Source organism: Mobula birostris, chromosome 1 (assembly GCF_030028105.1).
Source record: "Mobula birostris isolate sMobBir1 chromosome 1, sMobBir1.hap1, whole genome shotgun sequence".
Lineage (NCBI taxonomy): Eukaryota > Metazoa > Chordata > Chondrichthyes > Myliobatiformes > Myliobatidae > Mobula > Mobula birostris.
Genome location: NC_092370.1, coordinates 163,055,472 through 163,072,475, shown reverse-complemented (window position 1 = coordinate 163,072,475; position 17,004 = coordinate 163,055,472). Strand labels below are relative to the sequence as shown.

Sequence of the window (17,004 nt, the reverse complement as noted above, 5' to 3'; positions counted from 1 at the left end):
GTTATTGCACATCTTCTTGATAGCAATATATTACATTCTGCAACAAGTGCTTTTAAAGTAACCACCTTTAAGCAGAGTGTGAAGACAGTGGAAGTGAAACCTTATTGTGTTTTGTATAACAGACAGCTAAACGGGGGGCACAGCGGACAGTGGACAACAATTCCACAGCGCCCTACACATGCAGCAACTGTAGCAGAGCCTACCGTTCCAGGACCAGCCTCAATAGCCACCGTCGACGCTGCTCGACAAACCAGTGACTACCAGAAGCGCAGTATGCATGGTCAACCACGACCGACGGAGGCCACACACTCTAACAGACAGCTTCTGGTTTTGGTATGTACTGTATGTCTCCAAGTACAAAATGTCCCATGCAAGGAAAGATTATTGAAACACAGAAAAGGATTCAATTATTTTTCAAAACAGGCAGGCAGGCGCTTTCAACTACAGGTTTCCCCCGCCATCCGAAGGTAGAGTGTTCCTATGAAACGGTTCGTAAGCCGAAGTGTCATAAAGCGAAGAAGCAATTACCATTTATTTATATGGGAAAATTTTGTGAGCGTTCGCAGACCCAAAAATAACCTACCAAATCATGCTAAATAACACATAAAACCTACAATAACAGTAACATATAGTAAAAGCAGGAATGATACGATAAATACACAGCCTATATACAGTAGAAATACTTTTCTACAATCATTATTGAACTGTTCTCCGTAGCAAAAATCTCACGCAAGCGCCATTGGCAGCAAATCTCACGCAAGCGCCGTTGACAAAAACATGGCGCAAGCGCTCTCCAGTAACCTTTAAGCTATGAAGCTGCCAAATCATACCAAATAACACATAAAAATACACAGCCTATATAAAGTAGAAATAATGTATGTACAGTGTAGTATCACTTACCGGAATCGGGAAGACAGCGCAGAGCACACCGATGATCGTGTGTTAGGCTGAGTCGGAGTTTGGGTGGTGCAGTGGCCCCCACCCTCCAGGCCGCCGAGCGATACATTGCCGCGAAGCATGCAGGAGTGCAGTGGTAGCTGGGAGGCACACAGCACATCTTTAAGAAAAAAGCCGAAACAAACATGCTAATTAATTAGGTGACACCCGGCACGTAATTGTTGGCCCAGATCATTGCCGATTTCCGATTGCATCGTCCCTGATCTGGGCCGACAATTACGTGTCGGCGGCACCTAATTAATTAGCATGTTTATTTCGGATTTTTTCTTAAAGATGTGCTGTGTGCCTCCCGGCTACCGTTGCATTCTCCGCGAGTCAGTATCTGTACGTGGCCTGGGGGTTGGGGTGGTGGGACACTGGGGTGTCATCTTGTCATCATCTGTTTCCATTAGAGCAGGCAGCTCATCTTCTTCTATCTCTGCCCGCCTCGATGTCGAAGGTCGAGGTTCGTCGTCTGCTGTGGAAGATCTGCTTGACTGCTGAGCCTCGTGCATTTTTCTATCACACAGTTCTTTATAAGGACTTAAACCATCCTGCAAATATCCCCTAAACTGACGTACCCTTTCAAAATTAAAATCGTACCTTATCATTACTCGCTCGGTTTCGATCGTTATCTTTTTTTCTTCCAATTGCATCAGCTCTCGACCTGTCAGTTCTTGGTCATGGGATGCCAAAACCTCTTCAACATCATGTTCGTCAGCTTCCACAAGCCAAACTCACCTTGTCCTTACTTCGTTCACCATGATCAAAACGCTTAATTATGTCTAGTTTTACGCTAAGTGTAACACCCTTACGAGCTCTTTTAGGCTTTTCCGATACCTTGGCACTCATCTTGAAAACGGCTGCTCACAGGCACGTGTTTAAGCAATGCCGGCGAGAACCCGGGGGGGAGCAGCTGCTCGGGGCCTTTTATCGCGCGCTGCTTTTTTTTTTTCCGTAACAGTGAAAACACCTTCTGAAAGCGAAAACAGGGTACTAATGTAGGTCTTTCATAAAAGTGAGGTTTCGTAAAGCGAACGTTCGAAAAGCGGGGGACACCTGTAACAGACATCCAAGTTTTGACTGCAAGTATTTGGGTAACAGCTCCAAATGAAAATACCTTTAAAAAAAAATAAGCTATCTTGTACCAGATTTTTAGAACCAAGCTACAGAAAAGCAATATGTGGAATTGCACCTGATATATTCACTCTGACAGCAACTGCTAATTTGCATGCAGGTTTGTTGCCAGAGTGCACTGTACTTCCTGTTAACTCATTTTGCTGCTGAATATATTTATGTCTTCATCTTGCATAGTTTACTTAGAAAGCAATAAAGGTTATGATACAACATTCTCAATTACTGTCTTGGGTCATGAGCAGTAACCTTGGTTCAGTGGTGGTAAAATTATTCAATGGTCTGTGGATTCAAGCCTTCAGGACTTGAGGACTAATCAGATCAGAAGGTGCTATCCTTCAAAAGCAGCATGAAATTAATGTTCTGACTGCCTTCTCTGATGGAGATAGGAAAATTCATGTGGCATTCAAAAGCAGTCTGGTCAAGACTTTGCCCTAAACTGCTGTCAGTCACAATAAAGGAATAAACTGTGTAATGCATTTTCATTCTTACATCCATAGCAATCTGTTAAGTAGTTTTCAATTACATTTCTTAAAACTAATAGCGCTGTGGCCACTCATGTGCCCTCCTGAGGTGGTACGCTACTACAATAATTGAGGGGCTTCCTCATCCAAACTGGCCCCTCCAAACCCTTGCGGTGGCTGCACCAAGCTTCACTGCGTCCCTCAGCGCATGCCCCTGCAGTCTTGAATGCGCCAGTCGGCAGCATTTCACAACTGACATCTCGATGCATTGGAATGCCAACAGGTTTCAGGCAAAACAACTAGTGCCTTTCACTGAGTTGATGATTTTCCAGCAGCACTTGACGCCCATTGTGTGTGTCCCTGGGTATAGATCAGAGAGTCCTTTGTCATGCAGCTGCTCGGGATGAACCATAACACAGGTTCCTGCATCTTTCTCCATACCCTCTTTGTAAACCCACAGACCGCAATAAGCTAAACTACCATCTCGACCTCACTACTGTCCTCTTGGGGGCAGCATGTGGTGGGAGTGATGGTCTGGATATGCAGGAAGGATCTGATTGGGAGGGCCCTCTCAACACTAGCCAGGCAAGGCCTTAGTGCACGTTGGTGAGATCTGGTAATGAGCCATTCTGCCAGATGGCCGAGGCAGTCTGCTCAGGGAATCACCCCACTGTATCCATTGAGTCCTTCTCCTGCAGCGTCTGCAGGACATGGTGTGCTGACCACTGCCTGATGGATTTCTTGTCAAAAGTGTTGGTCTGGAAGAACTTTTCCATGAAGAACAGGTAGTATGACAACATCCAGCTGGCTAGGATATTGCATAGCAATGGGGCTAGATCCACCTTTCGTAACAATGGGGACAGATAAAACCTTGGCATTAGTGTTACTTGGTGTCCACAACCTTAGATTCTACACACAGCGCGATGCAGCCACACACAAACTTGTCATCAAGGGGAAGACGACTTTGCCTCATTCTCCAGGGTCTTTTACAAAGTGATCACTGCAACTCACTCCACGCTGGATCCCTAGATAAGCCTGAACATGACCCAGGTAATTTCCAAGCTGGAGGAGAGGGGGACAGACCACACCTGCACCAAGTATAGCAGGCCTCACACCACCTCACACTGTTGACCAGTTTCTTTCCTGTTATCAAAAGAGACAGAGTCTTCCCCACAGTCCCAATTTCTGTTATACCTTCCCAACCAGCTCCAGCCAATTCTTGGTGCAGGCCTTAGCCCCTCCAAACCATATCTCCAGCACCTTCAAGCAATCAGAACCAACACTGAAGGTGACACTGGATCAGTTGGGACAGTTGCCAAAGAGCATGGCATCGCTCTTCCTGCAGTTCACTTTGGTCCCCAATGCCAACTCAAATTTATCGCAGACGCTAATCAATCTGTGAACTGACTTCACATCTGAGCAGAAGGCAGAGAGGTCATCCATGTACAGAGAGATTTTCACCTGGGATCCTCCACTGGAGGCAATTCACCCTCCTATGCTCTTCCTGACGGCTTTGGCAAAGGGTTCTACACACCACACAAAGAAGACAAGGGAGAGTAGGCGACCCTGCCTGACTTCAGATTTGATGGGGAATCTATGGTTCCCACACATTGATTTGGACTGCACTACAGGTATCTGTGCAGAGCAGTTAAATCTAATCCCTGATTCCCACCCCCACCCCTCCGAACACCAGAGCCCATTATGGAGAGCATGTCTGTCACATATGTCTGTGATATCCTGTCATAAGCTTTCTCCTCGTCCTAGCTGACCAGGCAGGCATCCACCACCCGCCCCCAGCCCCACCCTGTAGGTAGGCAATAGTATCCCTGCATAGCACAAAGCTGTCAAAGATCTTTCTGGACACCAGATCCAACCAGTTCCCCTCCACCACCACTCTCCTCCTTCTGGTGGAACTTGTCCTCACTCTCAATTTCGCCTTTGGCTCCTCACACTTCTTTCAAACACTTCCTTATCTCCTTACCTTCCCATCACCTCCTTCTGATGCGCTCCCCTTTTTCTTTCTTCCATGGCCTTCGGTCCTCTCCTATCAGATTCCCACTTCGCCAGCCCTGTATCTCTTTCACCAATCAACTTCCCAGCTCTTTACTTCACTCCTCCCCCATCCCGGTTTCACCTATCACCTTGTGGTTCTTCCTCCCCTCCCCTCACCTTCTAACTCTGACCCCTCATCCTTTTTTCTTCAGTCCTGATGAAGAGTTTTGGTCCAAAATGTCAACTATACTCTTTTCCATAGATCCTGCTTGGCCTGATGAGTTCCTCCAGCATTTTGTGTGTGTTACTTCAGATCTTAATCTGAAATGAAAACTGCTGAAAACACTCAGCAGGTCAAGCAACATCTGCACAGAAGAGATATTACATGTTTTTGGTCAACAACTTTGATCAGAATTGATAAAAGGGTGTCAATCCAAAACACAATATTAATTCTAATCTCTCCATAGATGTTATAGACCTACTAAGTATTTACTCACATGACCAAATAGCACTGGGATCAAGTTTGAAAGGATAGACAATCTTTCCTATTTGAGAGCCAATTAACATTTATGCTTGACCTCTTATTCTATTAAAATTACAAACTTTCACTCACCACCAATTTGATATCCCTTCTCCTTCTGTCTAAAATTGTTTTGACCTAGAAAGCACATTAATATTTGTCCACTGGAGAGCCCAGTTGGGTGTTCAATTGAATTCAACAGTTTAGATTTCCTATAGTAGAATGGCATTTACTTTACTTTATTGTTGCCGAACAATTGATACCAGAGCGTACAATCATCACAGCGATATTTGATTCTGCGCTTCACGCTCCCTGGATTACAAATCGATAGTAAATATTAAAAATTTAAATTATAAATCATAAATAGAAAATAGAAAAAGTAAAGTAAGGTAGTGCAAAAAAAATCGAGAGGCAGGTCCGGATATTTGGAGGGTACGGCCCAGATCCGGGTCAGGATCCGTTCAGCGGTCTTAACACAGTTGGAAAGAAGCTGTTTCCAAATCTGGCCTTACAAGTCTTCAAGCTCCTGAGCCTTCTCCCGGAGGGAAGAGGGACGAAAAGTGTGCTGACTGAGTGGGTCATGTCCTTGATTATCCTGGCAGCACTGCTCCGACAGCGTGCGGTGTAAAGTGATTTCAAGGACGGAAGATTGGTTTGTGTAATGTGCTGCGCTGTGTTCACGATCTTCTGTAGCTTCTTCCGGTCTTGGACAGGACAACTTCCATTTGGAAGCATTATATGACATTCATACATAGTTAGAGGGCCAATGGGGCAGGGGTTTATTTTCCCTGACATTATGGATGGACCAGAAGCCATTTAAACTTCTTTTCTCCCAGTAAGTCAAAAGGGAAGGAATGAAAAATAAAATATGAAACAAAGGTGTTAAAGCCATAAGCACTTTTATCTCTAATTTTATATCCAGTTTTCAGCCAAATCTAGCTCATTGATAGCACATGTCAAAATGCTGCAAAGAAGATTAGCACTGTCATTAAGACACCTTTTTGAAACATTAAAGAAAGAGCCCATCTGTGCTCTCAAGTGTGTGTAAAAGGCCCCACTGCACACTTTGAAGCACAACAGAGGAGCTCTTCCAGTTCCTCGACAATGTGTGTCCTTACTTAACATTATTATAATGTGATCTTATTGTTACTTGTAGAAACTTACTACATGCAAACTGGTTCCTGCATTTTTCCACAGATCAAAGGTGGTGACAGTTATGTCTAGATACTGCTCATAGGGCTAAATATTTATTAACAAATTATTCTGCCCTGTTTATTTAATAGATTATGTAAGCACACAATCATACCCTCAGTTCTATTCAAAAGCTCCAAAACTGAACCTCTGTACCTCCTTCTACAACTAGATCCTCGACTTCCTCACCAGGAGACCAGTCAGTGTGGATTGGAAATAACATCTCCTCCTTGTTAACAATCAACATAGGCACACCTCAAGGATGCATGCTTAACCCACTGCTCTACTCTCTCTACATCCACGATTACTTTACTTTATTGTCACCAAACAATTGATACTAGAGCGATATCTGATGCTGATATTTGATTGTGTGGCTAGTCACAATTCAAATGGCATCTATAAATTTGCCGATGACACGACTGTTGTTTCAGAATTTCAGATGGTGACGAGGAAGCGTGCAGGAGTGAGAAAGATCTGCTGGTTGAGTGGTGTTGCAGCAACAACTTTACCCTCAATGTCAGCAAGACCAAGGAATTGATTGTGGACTTCAGGAAGGAGAAGTCAAGAGAACACACACCAGTCTTCATCAAAGGATCAGAAGTGGAAAGGGTGAACAGTTTCAAGTTCCTGTGTGTCAACATCTCTGAGGATCTACCCTGGGCCCAACAGATTTATGCAATTACAGAAAGGCACAACAGCAGCTATATTTCATTAGGTGGTTGAGAATTGGTATGTCACCAAAGACACACACAAATTTCACACAGATGTACCTTGGAGTGATTTCTAACTGGTTGCATCACCATCTGGTAGTGAGGGGCCACTGCATAGAATTAGAAAAGCTGCAAAGTTGTAAACTCAGCCAGCTTCATCACGGCTACTAGCCTCCCAGCATCCAGGACACCTTCAAAAGGCGATGCCTCAGAAAGGCAGCATCCATCATTAAGGACCCCATTCAAACAGGACATGCCCTCTTCTTATTGTTACCATCAAAGAGGAGGTACAGGAGCCTGAAGACACACACCCAACATTTCAGGAACAGCTTCTTCCCCTCCATCATCAGATTTCTGAATTGACAATGAACACTATCTCAGTAGTTTTTCCCTCTCTGTTTCACCTACTTATCTTTTTATAAATATTTCTTATTGTAATTTATAGTTTTTATTATGTATTGCAATGTGCTGCTGCCACAAAACAACATATTTCATGACATATGATCGTGATATTAAACCTGGTTCTGATTTAGATCACATAATTTGAGGAGAAACATCCACCCAGCCTAAAAATAGGAAATTATGTACTAAATATTTGCAAATTAAAAACAATTTTTTCATCAGCACCATACTGGTGCCTTATAAGCAAAATAACAAAAACATTTAACTCATTGCAACCAAACCGGTCAGTTTCCCAGCTCTGTATGTGCCATGAATCCGATCTTTCTTCCTCAAAATAATTAAAATCCATCTTAAAACCTGGACCCACAATCACTTGGGATTTAGCCACAAATGAGGTGCCACCACCACAGATGATCTCATCTGGCAATACTAGCAGCAGAAAAACAAAAGTATGCCATTCAGTTGAGAGTCCGATCTGTCATTCAGTTAGATAATGACTGCACTGTGCCTCCACTCAATTTACTCATATGAGACCCCGGTCCGACACAAATCTTGACCTCATAGCCAATAATAGCTCTAATTGGCCTAAAAATTTTCTGGCTGAATAAGAAATAGTTCTACAGGAAGAGCAAACAACTGAACAGAAAATACCACCTGGGAACAATACTTGTGAAATACAAAAGATCTACAACTTTTGTAAACTTTAATTTATTGATTATGCAATCAGGCAAACTATGTTTAATCCAAGTGTGTATTAAGTGACATTACTTCAATTGCCTAACTCAGAGGACTGCAATGATGCTGCTACACCAAAAACTAAAACAAGTACACAAGTACACATTTGAGGTTTGAATGTTTAATTCCTCTTTGTAACCATCAACTCAGCTACAAATTATTCTGCAGAAATTGCCTGTATTGCTTAAAGGTTAAAAACAGTTGCAAATGCTAATTGCATTTAACACTATTGTCTGAAAGTAAAATTAAATCAAGACAAAATGAAACACAAGAACTATTACAGCTAAATACAGATTCTCGCCTTTTCAGCTTTTCCATCTACTGCAGAGGTTCTCAACATTTTTTTTATGCCATGGTCTCTTACCATTAGATGAGGGGTCCGTGAATTCCAGGTTGGGAACCCCTGATCTACTATGCCTTACAATTGTTGCTGTTGTTCCTTTCTGCACCTTGTGGCACATCAGGTGGCAACCTTGCTGTTTCTTTAGCATTTTTGTCTGTTTTTTTAAAAGGCCGAGTTGCAAGCTCAATGCTCAACACAGCACAAATGGAAAGCATGCAAGGGGCCAGCCGGATTCGAACCCGGGACCACTCGCTTTGAAGTCTGGTGCAGGTGCCATTATCAGTGGCCGGCTGTGCCTTCCAATTACCCTAGACTAATTGGACCAATGTAAAGCTTGTAATGAAGTTACAATTATATTGATGGAATACAATACAGGCTGCTCAGGCTGTTTATAAATAAACTAAAGAACGTAGCACTAAATGTTTTCCTCAAAAATTGATATTCAGCAGTAAAAATTTACAAATTTATGTATGACAACTAACGTGGACATTCAAGAAACAAGTCTAAAGTTTGAATATAGATTGTGATATTTTGACAAAGAGCTGGAGTTCTTAGCTTCAGGTGTTAATCTACAGTTGGAATGAATAAAATAGCCTGACAATTCAGTGGTATTGATGAATTGCTTAAGGTGCCATCCTTAAGCAAGCTATCTTTATTCAGATGATTATAAATCACCAATGTTCTAATTAAACACCAATCCCTTATTAAAATACTGATTTGGTGGTCATTTAGTATTTCCTATTTGTACATTGACAGGTTCTCCATTTTCCTATATACACAAGGATCGGTTCTGGGACCTCTACTCTTCGTGATTTTTATTAACGACCTGGATGTGGGGATAGAAGGGTGGGTTGGCAAGTTAGCAGATGACACAAAGGTTGGTGGTGTTGTACATACTGTAGAGGATTGTCGAAGATTGCACAGAGTCACTGATAGGTTGCAGAAGTGGGCTGAGAAGTGGCAAATGGAGTTCAACCCGGAGAAGTGTGAGGTGGTACACTTTGGAAGGACAAAGTAAATGGCAGGATACTTGGTAGTGTGGAGCAGCAGAGGGATCTGGGGGTACATATCCACAGATCCCTGAAAGTTGCCTCACAGGTAGATAGGGTAGTTAAGAAAGCTTATGGGGTGTTAGCTTTCATAAGTCGAGGGATAGAGTTTAAGAGTCGCGATGTAATGATGCAGCTCTATAAAACTCTGGTTAGGCCACACTTGGAATACTGTGTCCAGTTCTGGTCGCCTCACTATAGAAAGGATGTGAAAGCATTAGAAAGGGTACAGAGGAGATTTATCAGGATGCTGCCTGGTTTAGAGAGTATGCATTATGATCAGAGATTAAGGGAGCTAGGGCTTTACTCTTTGGAGAGAAGGAGGATAAGAGGAGACATGATAGAGGTATACAAGATATTAAGAGGAATAGATAGAGTGGACAGCCAGCACCTCTTCCCCAGGGCACCACTGCTCAATACAAGAGGACATGGCTTTAAGGTAAGGGTGGGAAGTTCAAGGGGGATATTAGAGGAAGGTTTTTTACTCAGAGAGTGGTTGGTGCATGGAATACACTGCCTGAGTCAGTGGTGGAGGCAGATACACTCGTGAAATTTAAGGGACTACTAGACAGGTATATGGAGGAATTTAAGGTGGGGGGTTATATGGGGGGCAGGGTTTGAGGGTCGGCACAAAAAAGTGGGCTGAAGGGCCTGTACTTTGCTGTACTATTCTATGTTCTATACAAATGATGACATTTTTAGGATACCCAAAACATTAGAGATAATAAATTGATGCAACTTATTTACTACCAATTTAGTAAAGAATATGAACATATATTTGAAAAACATTTGTCCAACTACTGTGCCTTCTGACTATAGAAGCATTGATATAACCATATAACAATTACAGCACGGAAACAGGCCATCTCGGCCCTTCTAGTCCGTACCGAACTCTTACTCTCACCTAGTCCCACCGACCTGCACTCAGCCCATAACCCTCCATTCCTTTCCTGTCCATATAGCTATCCAATTTAACTGTAAATGACAACATCTTTCTCTGTAACTTAGGAGATGAAAGCCAGGCAACATTTTAGTAAACCTCCTCTGTACTCTCTCAATTTTATTGACATCTTTCCTATAATTCGGTGACCAGAACCCCACACAACACTCCAAATCTGGCCCCACCAATGCCCTATACAACCTCAACACCACATCCCAACTCCTATACTCAATGCACTGATTAATAAAGGCCAGTATACCAGAAGCTTTCTTCACCACCCTATCCACATGAGATTCCACCTTCAGGGAACTATACACCATTATTCCTTGATCCCTCTGTGCTACAGCATTCTTCAATGCCCTACCATTTACCATGTACGTCCTATTTTTTCATCCCAGTTTGGCAAAAGTATAAATCAAGGAAGGTAGTGCACCCATGGCTGACAAGGGAAATTAGGGATAGTATCAATTCCAAAGAAGAAGCATACAAATTAGCCAGAAAAAGTGGCTCACCTGAGGACTGGGAGAAATTCAGAGTCCAGCAGAGGAGGACAAAGGGCTTAATTAGGAAGGGGAAAAAAGATTATGAGAGAAAACTGGCAGGGAACATAAAAACTGACTGTAAAAGCTTTTATAGATATGTGAAAAGAAAAAGATTGGTTAAGACAAATGTAGGTCCCCTACAGACAGAAACAGTTGAATTGATTATGGGGAGCAAGGACATGGCAGACCAATTGAATAACTACTTTGGTTCTGCCTTCACTAAAGAGGACATAAATAATCTTCCGGAAATAGTAGGGGACAGAGGGTCCAGTGAGATGGAGGAACTGAGGGAAATACATGTTAGTAGGGAAGTGGTGTTAGGTAAATTGAAGGGCCAGATGGTCTGCATCCCAGAGTGCTTAAGGAAGTAGCCCAAGAAACAGTGGATGCATTAGTGATAATTTTTCAAAACTCTTTAGATTCTGGACTAGTTCCTGAGGATTGGAGGGTGGCTAATGTAACCCCACTTTTTAAAAAAGGAGGGAGAGAGAAACCGGGGAATTATAGTCCGGTTGGCCTGACATCGGTGGTGGGGAAGATGCTAGAGTCAGTTATCAAAGATGTGACAACAGCACATTTGGAAAGCGGTGAAATCATCGGACAAAGTCAGCATGGATTTGTGAAAGGAAAATCATGTCTGACGAATCTCATAGAATTTTTTGAGGATGTAACTAGTAGTGTGGATAGGGGAGAACCAGTGGATGTGGTATATTTGGATTTTCAAAAGGCTTTTGACAAGGTCCCACACAGGAGATTAGTGTGCAAACTTAAAGCACACGGTATTGGGGGTAAGGTATTGATGTGGATAGAGAATTGGTTGGCAGACAGGAAGCAAAGAGTGGGAATAAACGGGACCTTTTCAGAATGGCAGGCAGTGACTAGTGGGGTACCGCAAGGCTCAGCGCTGGGACCCCAGTTGTTTACAATATATATTAATGACTTGGATGAGGGAATTAAATGCAGTATCTCCACGTTTGCAGATGACACAAAGCTGGGCGGCAGTGTTAGCTGTGAGGAGGATGCTAAGAGGATGCAGGGTGACTTGGATAGGTTAGGTGAGTGGGCAAATTCATGGCAGATGCAACTTAATGTGGATAAATGTGAGGTTATCCACTTTAGTGTCAAAAACAGGAAAACAGATTATTATCTGAATGGTGGCCGATTAGGAAAAGGGGAGGTGCAACAAGACCTGGGTGTCATTATACACCAGTCATTGAAAGTGGACATGTGGGTACAGCAGGCGGTGAAAAAGGCAAATGGTATGCTGGCATTTATAGCAAGAGGATTCGAGTACAGGAGCAGGGAGGTACTACTGCAGTTGTACAAGGCCTTGGTGAGACCACACCTGGAGTATTGTGTGCAGTTTCGGTCCCCCAATCTGAGGAAAGACATCCTTGCCATAGAGGGAGTACAAAGAAGGTTCACCAGATTGACTCCTGGGATGGCAGGACTTTCATATGATTAAAGACTGGATCGACTAGGCTTATATTCGTTGGAATTTAGAAGATTGAGGGGGGATCTTATTGAAACATATAAAATCCTAAAGGGATTGGACAGGCTAGATGTAGGAAGATTGTTCCCGATGTTGGGGAAGTCCAGAACGAGGGGTCACAGTTTGAGGATAAAGGGGAAGCCTTTTAGGACCGAGATTAGGAAAAGCTTCTTCACACAGAGAGTGGTGAATCTGTGGAATTCTCTGCCACAGGAAACAGTTGAGGCCAGTTCATTTGGCTATATTTAAGAGGGAGTTAGATATGGCCCTTGTGACTAAAGGAATCGGGGGTATGGGGGGGGGAAGGCTGGTACAGGGTTCTGAGTTGGATGATCAGCCATGATCATACTGAATGGCGGTGCAGGCTCGAAGGGCCGAATGGCCTACTCCTGCACCTATTTTCTATGTTTCTATGTTTCTATTTTGATTAGTCCTACCAAAATGTAGCACCTCACATTTTTCAGCATTAAACTCCATCTGCCATCTTTCAGCCCACTCTTCTAATATACAGTGGATTCCAGTTAATTGGGACACATCGGGACCAGTACATTTTGGCCCAATTAAGAACCTGCCCTAATTAGCCAAAGATTTATGGAAATAGTTAAAAAGATATTTTAAAAAAGACAAACTATCATTCAACTCAGTAACGAATTATGTATTTAAATGAAGTTCAAAACAAATTAGAACAATCCCAATACTACTACAGTCCTATAAAATTGTGTATTAGTTCCCAATAGTTACCTACAGAGGAATTCATCCAGTGCACGCTGCGTATTCTTTTGATTAACTGTAAATGAACAAAACCAGTGCAGACATCTACTGTAGATAATTACTGCCTACATACGAAGCTTTCACTAATTGCATCCTCAAAATCTTCATTTTCATTTTAACATTCAAGATCATTTTCAATACCTTCGAATTCTTTGGAGTTCCTAACTTGTTGAAGTAGTGAAATTGGGTCATTTTCATTTACACTCCTGGTCGTTTCTGGCATCTCCAAGCCCGAATGCTTGAAATGGTAGAGAGCAAAACAGTTCTGAATTCTCTTACTGCTTATTTCTCACCAACTATCTGTAAAATCACGGCTTTTTGAACACAAACACACACAACCGAAGCTGTTTAAAAACTGTTTGCTCTAAGCACGATATAGTGTCTAACAGCGACACAGGTATGCACAAGCGACACTAGTCAGAAACTGTTCAGCAACAGTCTCCTGTCCCAATTAAGCAGCCTAGTGTCTCAAATAAACAGAAGGAATTCTGGATGTTTTCCTGATTAAGTTTTGTTCTTTAAGAGTTGTCCCAAATAAGCAGTTGTCTGATTAACTGATGGTCCAATTAACTAGAATGCACTGTATTGTATTTTTAAACATCTGCAAAAAATGTAGTAATTATAACTCTGTTTATTACTGAAATCTCAAATTGATTTCTTGGGTTAAACTCAAAAAAAATGATTCAAAATTAATTTAAAGTTGGTTAAAGTTCAGTCGCAATCAAAATGCTTCTCTTTCCTTAAGAGACACAAAATACGTGGCAAGAAAAAAAAATCCCAAATTGAACCTCATTTAATTCAGTGTTAGTGAAGAATTTCTCACTAAACACTGTAATCAAACTAGACGCTTTAATAAAATTATTTTACAGATCCTATCAAATACCTGATGGTTCAGCAAAATTTCCCAGTAAGCAAATTTCAAACAAACTCAGAAGAAATATGCTTGATCTGCAGAATCAGCTGGTATCAATTGACATTTGTCTCCGCCTGCTTAATCTAAAGAGATCAGATCATATCTCCCAGGCTGGTTGCAGGATGACTGGGATGTCTCTACCAATAACATGCCAACCATCTCACATCGATCCAACTGGTCCCAGTAGTCGTCTTCTGCTGGATTCAACCCGATGACGATTGATATCTCATGATCTGCCTATTTGTGGAAACCAAGCTCAGATTTGGTTGGAAAACCCCCAACACAGAAGATGAAAGATACACTATCATGGCACTACCTCACTGAAGAGCAACCAATGCTCTTTGGATCAATCCCCAGCTGAAGAGACAACTGGCAGAAAAATAGTGAAAACCACATGGTGTGCAATCCGCTTAGCAGATTCTTCAAAAAACAAAGACTATGCAAACAAAAAACATCTAGTTATTTATTTTGCATTTTACAACACTGAACAAGGTTTCACTCCATTTAAATTACTTCCTTTGTGATAAAAACATGTGAGGTTCTTGCCAGTCACTTCTCCTTTTATCTGCCATAAACAATAGAATTTCAGATGTACCAACAGGCACTGGAGATTTCAGTATTCTAATGAATGTCAGTCTTGTCTAAACTAGAGATTTTTGTGGTCATTTCTCACTTCCGATTTCATTACATCTGGTTTGTGAATAAACTGGTTCTCCACTTGCCTATAAGCATTTCATGATTATACACTACAGTTCAATATGTTGTACTTTGCCAAACACAAAAGTAAATCATTTGGCTGCTGGTAAATATGTTACTCAATTGCTTCTAAATTTAAGGTGGTGGGAGGGGGGGAAGGAGGAAGAAATTCAATGGAACTGCTTAGCACAGATTGTTCACATACTCTCCCTTCAGCACTGCCTGCTCCACTTGTACATGGGTCAAGTATGCACTTCGTCCCTGTAACTAACATGTCAAATAGTGCTTTGGGGGAAAAATAAACAATTGCAATTAAATACATAGACAATTTAAAGTAATAAAAATATTTACAATTACAGATTACAAACAGTACAATATTGTCTAAAACACCTGCAAAAACTGAAGCCTACTCCCAATTATGACAGCGTTATGCAGCAAGGTGACTGAACAGCAGTTACATTTTAAAAGCTTTCTAAGATAAACATCATCATAATTAAATATTTCTATAAATCTGCAATGATCAAGCGGTCAGAGGCTCATTCTTCTTTGTACTCATTTTTAAAAGCAGCATCGCCTGTGGTATCCATAGCTTAATCCATTTAAACAATCATTGTCCCAATTTACAGGCTTCCCACACTTCTGCCAAACCCGTAAAACTTTTTAAACAATGGGGATTTGATAAAAATGCATACACAAAAAGAAACATTTCAATATATCGTCACTAATGTTGAAGCTATTATCTCCTCTCTGTTTCTCCCTTGCATCATTTCGAGGCAGACAACAATCCTTGCCCTTTGGTAGTTCATCGTCCCTATTTACGCCAGATACTTTTCGCCTCCATCCCAGCCTTGTCACCCGCCACCGATCCCACCGATCCCACCCTGTGTCATTTACTCTCTCTGTCTTTCTGTCTCTCCGTTTTAATTCTGCAAGCCTGCATCAGCCCTGCCGGGCAATAATTCTGCCACACTCCTTGCCCTCTCCCACTTCTCACCCTTAATTTGAACACAGACAAGTCCAGACGCCCCAATTGCAGCCCACTGCCACCTTTAATCGTCCACTGCTATGCCAGCCGTGCCCGCAGCCCTTCTGCCTTGTACCTGGGTATACAGCTGGGCGAAGAGCCGTCTATCTCCCAGGTGGCAAAGAGGTTCATAGGCACGGGCTTGTTGAGTCCGGACGAACCAGTGAAACTGAGTCTCCCCTTCTCGGCCATGCTGCGTGTGTCAGTAGTCGGTGTACATACTATGATCGGGTACCGCTATCCCCTGCACCTCCTCCTATCTTGCAACCGCTCTCTCCGGCTTCCTTCACCGCAGCGCCGGACAACCCACCGGAAACGCATCATACCGACTGCGCGCTCCGGCAGCCCCCGCCCCCGCGCGCGTCCCCGCAGCACGAGTTGACGTCACCGGCTCGCTCACACACCCAACGGACTTTCGCCGGCGGGAGGTGTGTGAGTGCGTGGTCCTTGCTTCTCCGAACTTAATTTGGACGTTCTCACTGGCAGGCAGTGTCTGGCCTTTGGCAACCCTGGGGATTTCAGCCCAGAACCTGGTCTACACTCCCACTGCGCGGGTGGAAGAGCTCAGCCCCTGGGGTGGGGGAATAGCTGAGTCTTGAGGGGAGCACAGTCCCGGTGGGTTTGCGCACTCTCTGAAGTAAGAGGCATAGTGATGGGGGAGATTACAGTCCTGAGGGAAGGAAACAAAAGGGAAAATCTGCAGGTGCTGGAAATTAAAGTAATACACACAAAATGCTGGATGAATTTAGCAGATCGGGCAGCTTCTATGAAAAAGGGTAAACAGTTAACGTTTCCAGCTGCGGTCCTTCATCAGGACTGGAAAAATGAGACAAGAAGCCAGACTAAGAAGGTAGGGGGAGGGGAGGAAGAAGTACAAGGTAGTAGGTGAAACTGGGAGGTGGGGGGGGTGAAGTAAAGAGCTGGGAAGTCGGTTGCTGAAAGAGATAAAGGGCTGGAGAAGGCAGAATCTGATCGGAGAGTCCAGTCATTCTCAGGTGGGTGTGCACAGTGCTCGGGAGAAGAGGACAGTCGCGAAAAAGGAATACAGTGCAGGGTTGGGGGGGGGGGGGGCGGAGTGTAGAGGTAGTGCCAGCAGAGTTCTGAGGAAAGAAATGCAGTCTTGTGGTGTTGGCGGGGGAACAGCAGGGTC

General features: G+C 43.0%; 1 protein-coding gene across 4 annotated transcripts in view; it reads right to left on the bottom strand.

The window, feature by feature from the left end:
• The window catches only part of pacs2 (phosphofurin acidic cluster sorting protein 2), a 303,100-nt gene extending 286,935 nt beyond the window's left edge, over positions 1 to 16,165 (bottom strand). For all 4 annotated transcript variants that reach the window (XM_072265280.1, XM_072265298.1, XM_072265287.1 and 1 more), the window contains exon 1: positions 15,931 to 16,165. In XM_072265280.1, the coding sequence (XP_072121381.1) occupies positions 15,931 to 16,046 (116 nt within the window). In that variant the 5' untranslated portion in view covers positions 16,047 to 16,165. The remainder of the gene's footprint in view (positions 1 to 15,930) is intronic.
• Between the last annotated feature and the right edge of the window lie 839 nt (positions 16,166 to 17,004).